This window comes from Salvelinus namaycush, chromosome 6 (genome assembly GCF_016432855.1).
Source record: "Salvelinus namaycush isolate Seneca chromosome 6, SaNama_1.0, whole genome shotgun sequence".
NCBI lineage: Eukaryota > Metazoa > Chordata > Actinopteri > Salmoniformes > Salmonidae > Salvelinus > Salvelinus namaycush.
The window spans coordinates 29155577-29165028 of NC_052312.1; the positions used below are offsets into that span (position 1 = coordinate 29155577).

The 9452-nt window shown below is 43.7% G+C and overlaps 1 protein-coding gene across 1 annotated transcript in view; it reads right to left on the minus strand.

Moving 5' to 3' along the window:
* LOC120049059 (chemokine-like protein TAFA-5) overlaps positions 1 to 6335 on the minus strand; it is a 178288-nt gene extending 171953 nt beyond the window's left edge. Inside the window, exon 1 of the mRNA XM_038995315.1 lies at positions 6224 to 6335. Within this exon, the coding sequence (XP_038851243.1) occupies positions 6224 to 6335 (112 nt within the window). The remainder of the gene's footprint in view (positions 1 to 6223) is intronic.
* Positions 6336 to 9452: the final 3117 nt, after the last annotated feature.

The window sequence follows — 9452 nt, forward strand, 5'->3', positions numbered from 1 at the left end:
TGAGGGATGTGTATGCTGAGGATGTGGGTGTGAGTCAGTGAGTGTCTAAAGTGAATGGGGATGTGTGGTGGGTTGTAATGACTACTGAAGATGTGTGGGGTGGTATTGACTCACAGTGGTGTGTTATAGGGATTGGTGGTGCTCTCGTTCTATCCCTGGCAGCAGGTGTTACATCAGGACCAGGCATGATTCATCTGCTACTGCTGGATTTGACACTGAGGGTGGGAGGTACAGCAGGGGAGAAGGGACAAAGTGTACAGTCTTTCCTTCACTGAACTTCTCCCTCTCTGCTCTCTCTCACGATCAACGTAAGCACCCTGAGAAACAATATGCTCCTGAGCTACTTATAGACTGACTCCCACACAACACACTGAAAACAGTGCACACAAACACACACACACACTAACACACTTTTCCCATTCAAATACATGCAGTGATAATGATCCAGCAGCATCAACATCCCGACCTAACCTCCCAGTACAGCTTGTTAATGGCCCAGCGTTTGTTCTACTTTGCACATTCACAACCATCTGACTGATATTCATGTAGTAACCCAACAGAGGAGCCCAGTCAGACACGTTCCTATGGTTCTAACTAGCACTGTGCTAACGTTATTGGCATTTTGACTTTTGTCTCTGTGGCCTCATCGTGAACACTTCAAAGCTAACAAGCAGAGCCAATGAATGAGTAATAATAATTTCACTGGAAAACAAACGCATCTCGAGTCACATCCAGAGGAGGGAGCTACAGTGCACTGCATAAAACTGTCTCTATAACTAAACATATTTGTGTGTAATTCACTTAATAACAATAAATACCATCAGTGGCTAAGGACATATTTTAAACTTAATCAGGATATCCATAGGAATAAACTAACACCAGTCTTTGACATGCTGTTGGTGAATTAGGCTGAAGTGTCATCTCTAGTGTGCAGCCTTGTGCGTCTCTCTAACTCACACACTCTCTCTCCTGCTCTCTCTCTCTCTCTCTCCCCTGCTCTCTCTCTCTCCCCTGCTCTCCCCTCTCTCTCTCCCCTGCTCTCTCTCTCTCTCCCCTGCTCTCTCTCTCTCTCTCTCTCCCCTGCTCTCTCTCTCTCTCTCTCTCTCCCCTGCTCTCTCTCTCTCTCTCTCTCTCTCTCTCTCTCTCTCCTGCTCTCTCTCTCTCTCTCCTGCTCTATCTCTCTCTCTCTCCCCTGCTCTCCCTCTCCCCTGCTCTCCCTCTCCCCTGCTCTCCCTCTCCCCTGCTCTCTCTCTCTCTCTCTCTCTCTCTCAGCCGTGTGCATCTCTCTCTCTCTCTCTCTCTCTCTCTCTCTCTCGCGCTTTCAGCTGTGTCTGTGCAGATCTCACAGTGAGATGCTAATTTTGAGAGACATTTACCATATGAGTCACAGCCATAATCACAGACCTCCCATTTCTCTACTCTCAGGCACTTACGGTCACACTCGTAAGCAAATAGGTGTCACTCGGAACATGTATTTATGGTCAATAGTACACAAAGTCAGATGACATTGCTCTGCAATATATGCTAATTAAAACATAGACTAGATTCTCTTTAGCCCTATATAGGGCACCGTGCATGGGCGTGCTAGATGGCTACAATGAGGAGCCTGGAAAATAATTGGCTAATTGTTTTAGGGGGCATTTGTTTCCAAGAATCCTCTTACTGAAAGCATATCTATAATATGTAACTCCTTGTCCTTCCATACGGAATGTATAATGTGTGGATATCTGTATATAAACTTTTCTCCAAACCGGCACCTATAACTCTGCTGTGGTAGAGGGCGCGCAAGAGACACTTCCATGTAGCCTACCACTGTCTACCACAGCCGAGTTATAGGTGCCAGTTTGGATTTTTTTTTGCCTCAGATGGTTTCCACAGATATCCACACATTATACAATTGGGAATATACAAGGGGTTACGGATTATAGATTTGACTTCAGTAGCAGGATTTTCAGAAACAAGTACCCCATTAAAACATTTTGCCGGTTATTTTCCAAGCTATATAGGGCTAGATTGTCCTTATTTTAACTCTGCCATTGCCTGACATAGATTATCTGCGGTTTTATAATGAGATATGGCCAAGATATCATATCATTATATTTGTACAATTTTTGACGGTGTGACGGTATTTGACGGTATTTGATGTTTTTTTAATAACAAAAGTTCTAAATATGCTTCATGAGTAGTTCATGACCCTAGGTTGGCAACAGAAATTAAAAGTGATTTCAATGGGGCTTCCTCCATTCTGAGTGTTTTATACTGTTCAATCCAACTCCAACAACAACAGAAAATCAGCATTTTCATACATTTCGGCATTTCCTGCACTCATTTGTTATCATTTCCACAGCCTCAATTCGTCAGGGCATGGACTCTACAAGGTGTCGAAAGCGTTCCACAGGATGCTGGCACATGTTAACTCCAATGCTTCCCAAAGCTGAAGCAGATGTCCTTTGGGTGGTGCACCAAACTGTTGAGTGTTAAAAACCCAGCAGCGTTGCAGTTCTTGACACTCTCAAACCGGTGCGCCTGGCACCTACTACCATACCCCATTCAAAGGCACGTAAATATTGTGTCTTGCCCATTCACCCTCTGAATGGCACACATAAACAATCCATGTCTCAATTGTCTCCAGGCTTAAACATCCTTATTTAACCTCTCCTCACTTTCATCTACATTGATTGAAGTGGATTTAATAGGTTACATCAATAAGGGATCATTGCTTTCACCTGGATTCTCCTGGTCATTATATGTCATGGAAATAGCAGGTGACCCTAATGTTTTGTATACACAGGGGGGCAGCACTTTGAATACATTGTTATTTGACATGACAATGAATGAAAAAGCCAGGGAAGAATTATGGTGAAAGGGTAGGAACCAAAGTGTTGTTCAGTGTTTCCAAAGGGACCCTAATTAGATGTTAGATTACATGTTTTGCTTGCTAGTGTTTTGCTTGCTAGTGCAAGCTAACATATTTATGCTTTGCCTATTCCTCTCTGATTTAGAAGATACCATTGCACAAACAACATGATGATCTTTGCCTACACCAGCACTGGTATCAGGCTGTATGAGCTAGCTAAGTTTGCTTTGACTGTTTGTACATTAAGCTAGCTAGCCAGCTTACTTGCGATTAGCATTAGCGGCTAACACAATTTATTTTAGCCACAACTTGCTAAGAAAAGACAAAACTAGCTGTTTACAGACAGTAAGATACACAAACGAATAGTGTGATTATAGAACGCTTGTGGATTTATATTATTAAAAACCAAAGTGGAAATCAGCATCGGTTTTCAAATCTTGTTGCATCTGACCATGCATACAGAGTGAACGGCATGGCAAGTACTCGTGACTCCGTGGTTGTCTGGTTGAGCAACAACTTGAGTGACGGGTCAGGGCTTGGTATGGGAAGTGCATGGGGAAGCGACATGCAGGAGGAAAGGGAGAGAGACGACTTGAGTAGCGAACGGAGTAAACTATTTTTTTAAATTACATTACACACGCTGGAGTGACGTATCACATTTAACAAACCAAACACTGAAATACCGTTATAGAACGTAAAACGCCAAGTTAAAACCCAAACCGCTCTGTGTATCAATACTGGTAGAATACAGTACACTGCCCAGCCCTAGTCCAAACCCTCTCATCCAGCTGCTGTAATCACACACAGGCTATACTTTCATCTCATGCCCAAGAGGAGAGTTATGTCTCAGCATAATAAACATGGATCAGCTCTGGCTATGCCTCTGCTCTGTGACTCACAGAAGAGAAGCATGCCATCCGTTGGTCAGCCAGTCCAGTCAGGTTCTGAGATTCATGTCAGAGACCACAAGTAGGTCAAGGCACTGCTTCAGAAGCTATTTTGGATAGGGGGAAGAGTGCAGGAGAGACAGACGAAAGTAGAAAGGAAAGACAGCCTAGGACAAGACAGACAGGACTGGACAGGAAATGGGCAAGGACAGACAAGCCAGGACAAGGAAAGGGACAGCGGAAGGAGTCAGGCCATGGTAGAAAAGACAAGCCAGGAGGGAAGAAATGGACAAAACAGGTAGTAAATACCCAAACCGGTCCGTGCATCAATACCGATAAAATACAATACACCGCCCAGCCCTAGTCCAGACCCTCTCATCCAGCTGCTGTAATCACACACAGGCTATACTTTCATCTCATGCCCAAGAGGAGAGTTCTGTCTCAGCATAACAAACATGGATCAGCTCTGGCTATGTCTCTGCTCTGTGACTCACAGAAGAGAAGCATGCCATCCGTTGGCCAGCCAGTCCAGTCAGGTTCTGAGATTCATGTCAGAGACCACAAGTAGGTCAGGGCACTGCTTCAGAAGCCATTTTGGATAGGGGGAAGAGTGCAGGAGAGACAGGCGAAAGTAGAAAGGAGAGACAGCCTGGGGCAAGAGAGACAGGACTGGACAAGAAATGGGCAAGGACAGGGACAGCGGAAGGAGTCAGGCCATGATAGAAAAGACGAGCCAGGAGGGAAGAAATGGACAAAAACATGTAGGTCAGGACAAAAGGGAAGAGACAGGGAGGAGAAAGTGAGGCAAAGAAGAAATTGTCAAGGAAAGGGACACAGGAAACAAGTGTAGAATCAAGTTAGAAACAAAAGGATGTTTAACAGTAGGGAGGATCAGGATGGCTCTGTAGACTGCTGACCAGAGCAAACAGCCAACATTGCAGAAGAGAACCTCCCTCTACACTTTTTTTTATTCTCTTCAAAACCAGAATGTGGGGGAGATCTAGTTTCAGGCTTTTCTTTTACGCCTGCTACATTAGGTTTCCACCGAGGAAGAGTTGCTGCACACACACTTGCACACACACACACTGATCTGAAACATCCAGAGAAACACTGATTAAACAGCCACAGTCTCTATGTGATCGAAACACACAGGCCGTTCATTCTCAAGACAAAAGAGAAGAAATGCAGATTCAATTCCCTCCTCGACTTTTGCTGCAGCCTATAATGAACCTAAGACACTGGCAGAGGAGAGGAAATTAGTCCCATGTGGCTCAGTTGGTAGAGCATGGCTCTCGCAATGCCAGGTTTGTGGGTCAATTCCCAAGGTGGCCCAGTACGAAAATGTATGCACTCACTACTGTAACTCACTCTGGATAAGAGCGTATGCTAAATTACAAAAATGTGAAATTAAATTCTAGCGAAAAAGAGGGATCTGTTTTTGTGGTAAATGTGCCCCTAGACAACGGAATGATTATATTAGTCATTAGCTTAAGTGCTAATAAAATAACTTAGCTTGTAATAGGCTTATCGTGGTAAATGCACACCGAACGCTTCCTTTCCCATACGTTTCCACACATAACGCATAGTGCCAGCTGGAGATCTCTCTCAAGTGACTCAGACTGGGTGATTGGTTCCCTGGAGGTGAATAATACTGGAATGGCATGCTATCCTTTCATGGTCAGAATACACAGATGAGTTAGGGCCAGCCATGAGACTAACCTGGGTGGGCTAAATAAAGATTAGATCAAATAAATACGAAATTCGATTTTTTAATTCATGACCTGACTTGTATTTTCTTCATTTAAATTTGATTATGATGAAGCTTCTCCCTAATGAGTTGATCACAGTCCAGTGCAATCCAACTGCAACCAGGTGAAATACTGCAATGATCCAATAGCACAAACAATGGCTGATGCATGACTGTCCTTTCCACAGGATGATGGTCACGATGATGAAGTAAGCAGCCAACTTTATAATTCCACGCATTCAACAGAGTGAGTGTGCTACTCTAATAATTTGTTGTGTGTGTGTGTGTGTGTGTGTGTGTGTGTGTGTGTGTGTGTGTGTGTGTGTGTGTGTGTGTGTGTGTGTGTGTGTGTGTGTGTGTGTGTGTGTGTGTGTGCTCGTGTGTGTGCTCGTGTGTGTGGTTGTGTGTGTGTGTGTGTGTGTGTGTGTGTGTGTGTGTGTGTGTGTGTGTGTGTGTGTGTGTGTGTGTGTGTGTGTGTAATTGTGCATACGTGCGTGGGCGCGTTCTTGCATGAGAACTGTTATCCCATAGCCTACTTTTGAAACGATATTAACTCAACTGCAATGACAAAACCAATAACCCTTGAAGTGATTTCCGATATTGCTGTCGCATAATTTTCATGTCAAAGCAGCAGACAGTGACACCACGGTCACCCTATGGTCTAACGCCGCAGCACTTTATAAATATGAACCAATATGATCAGGGAAAACGAGTCAGAGAAAGAGGAATTACCGCAGTAGATGATTAGGAGACTGGTCAACAGTATTACAGCCCAGAAAGTTGAAGACATCCTTGGCCAGGGGCTGGCATCCTTACGTTTAGTCAACCTTAAAGCCGGAGCCATTGAACAAAGCGAAATCCTCTCACAAAAATCAAAAGTAATTTCACCAGCAAGGTCTGCCTCTCACGAAGCGCCTCTCTCCGCGTGTAATCCGTGGAAAAAACATGTTGAGAACGAACCTCTCATTGCAAAAGCTGTTATATGGCTATGCAGCCGGTGTGTAAAAAAGGCTGCATCTTCTTGAGGTTCATAGTTGATGAAAAAAGCTGGCTTGACACGCTTGGGAATTCGCATGTGCTGCAATTAAATGTTTACTGTTCCTTATTCCAAAAATAACCTACTTCTTGGTGATATTGGTAGAAGTAATAGGCTAATCCTGAAATCGCAGTATGATCTCCAATATGCTATACAGGGGTGAAAGACGCAATCATGTGTACCGCAACGTCGTAAAGCTCCTCTAATTCAACTGTGGTAGAGGATGTGTGAATCGTTTAGGCTCCCAGGTAAAGACACACTGAAAATATGTAGTTCATCAACAATGTCCTTTTAAATCTGATAAAGAATAGTATATGGGATCTACCCTAGAAATAAAGTACTTGGAGATCTCGACTCACTATCGACTGTTCTTAAACTCAAACTAGCAGATGATCAAGATCACCATCATGCGCACCGTTATTCTATACCGGTAGAATAAAACGGAGGAGGGAGAGAGAAATAACGAGAGAGAGTGAGAGAAGGAGAGAGTGACCGCAGGATGCGTCGTAAATTCCCTCAAAATAATTTTGAGACTAAAATGTAAATTATATCACTGGAATAAAAAAGTAATACAAATACGTCTGACATCTGTACCCATAAACATCTAATAATGTGATTATTGCTGTATGTACAGGACATACAGCAAGCAGCGCTCCCTAAACTCACATACTGGGATGCTCACAGGTGGCGTGTGTGTGTTGATTTTTTTGGCGAGAGTACTGGCTATATCTGTCAGCGCATTTCCTGGAAATAAACTAAATCACACACACACAAACACAACATTATTTGTATCTGTACTGAACATAGTTTATGTCCTATAGTGTAGAAACATTTTAAGAATGTCAGAGGACGTTAGTTGATTGATAGTAAACATCATTTATTGGAAAGGAATCCCATCGCGACTGTTTCTAAACCTGCCCTAACTCGAAGCATCCCTTTGCTACTGGACAGCGCCACGACTCGCGTCTACTGGACAGCACCAGTGATGATCGCATAGAAGAGAAGCGCTGTTCTGTTTTTGGGGTATGAGCCACTATGCATTAATGACCATGCATTAATGACCTGAGTCATTACATCTAATTAATTAATACCCTCAATTCTAAATACGATCGTTTTTTATAGTAGGCATTGCATTTCTACGATAAGGCAGTATGTGGGTCCACAGCATCTTTGAATGGTTTATAGGCCTATCTCTTGGTTAGAATTTTGGCCTACAAACCATTCAATGACGCTATGGACTGGACCCATATACTGCCTTACCATAAAAATACAATCCTATTAGAAAAATGATTATATTTCTGTGAGCCTTACTCTCTTACATACTTCAGTGATCTGAAAGACCCAGATCTCAGAGTTATGCTTAGTTATTCTAACAGACAAGAGCTGAGTCGGAATACTATTTTCCACTACATCAATTCCCCCTTCCCCCTCTCTCTTCTCACATCAAGACTTAAGCATTTTAAATTCTAAGCCTGTTTTAAATGGAAAGTAGTGCATGAATAGATGGTTGGAATGAGAGCCGGAGAGAGACAGAGCGAGAGAGAGAGGGAAGGGAGAGAGAGCGGTTGGCACGGTGCCCGCACTACACTGGCAGTGGGTCAGGTACAGCGGGCCTGGCCGCACCTTGGCACAAGGCACACTCACCCAGCGCTCGCTGCGTTAACTCCAGCCAGGAGACAGGGCACGAGGTGTGGCTTACATATGTTTTTCAATCCCTCACTTTTTTCTCACTGGTTTTTCCAATCACCAAATGTAAAGTCTGTTGATACGGGTAGAAATGACTAGGGATGAATAAACAGGGATATGGTAGAAAAGATCAACCTTGTTGTGAATCAGTAGCTTAAGCTGCAACCCATGACCGATGGCATTCCCCTGTAATAGCTAAATCACAGCACATTTATTCGGAGTATTGGCAGGGAGAAGGTTGATCACATAAGCATCGTCCATACAGAATTAGGCCTACATAGTTCATTCAAAAATCTGGTATTCGTCATTCAATTAGCATTTTGTCATTCTGAAAGTGTGACCAAAGCTCTTCTTGTAAAGCCTACTCTCTTCCTAAAAGTATGTGTTTGAGTTTGAAAACACTATGTCTCCCTATTCCAATACACTAACTTTGCTCTCAAATATGCTCAGGTCACGACCTTCAGATTTTACAGACTACTTCCTGAAGTTTTGTTATTAGTTTTGGGGTTATTTCCTATGGTGCGGAGACAGGGTTCTGTCCTAGGCGTATCTGTTCTGTAAGAAACCCAGACCCAGGATGCGTCCCAAATGGATAGCTGTTCCCCATATAGTACACTCCTTTGACCATGGCCCATATTAGATGCACTATGAAGGGAATAGGGTGTCATTTGGGATGCAATTCTCGCCCTTTCTGTAGTGCTTCTGTTCTGGTAATACACCACTTAGTAGGGAGCCTCTCCTGATGCTACCTCGCGCAGCCGTCTGTGATAGTGTGCATCCCAAATGGAACCGTATTCCTTACAGAGTGCACTACTTTTGACCAGAGCCTGGTCAAAATTAGCGTACTATATAGGCAGAAGAGTGCAATTGGGCATGCAGACTCAGACTGACCTGACCTTCTCTCTCTGCTACTCTCTGCTATCCCTTTGATCTGGCTAGATGTGATGACTTCCTCTTTATTGGGTCTAGCTGGATGGTGAAGTGGCTTTGAACTCAGCATGTCGCCCACTGAGCTACCCATGCCCACTGAGGACACTTCCTGATGGGAGAGATTTACAATACAAACCTACTGAACAGCAGGTGGTGAGCCATGGTTGAAACAGAAACAGGCCATTAGAGAGGAGAAGTTTTACAGCTACAGAAATATTGGTGTATGGTGAAGTTGTACCTAGTCACTGACCTTGGGTCAGTTTACCATTTTCCCCACTAATGGTTAAGGCTAGGATTGGGGCTGGGGAA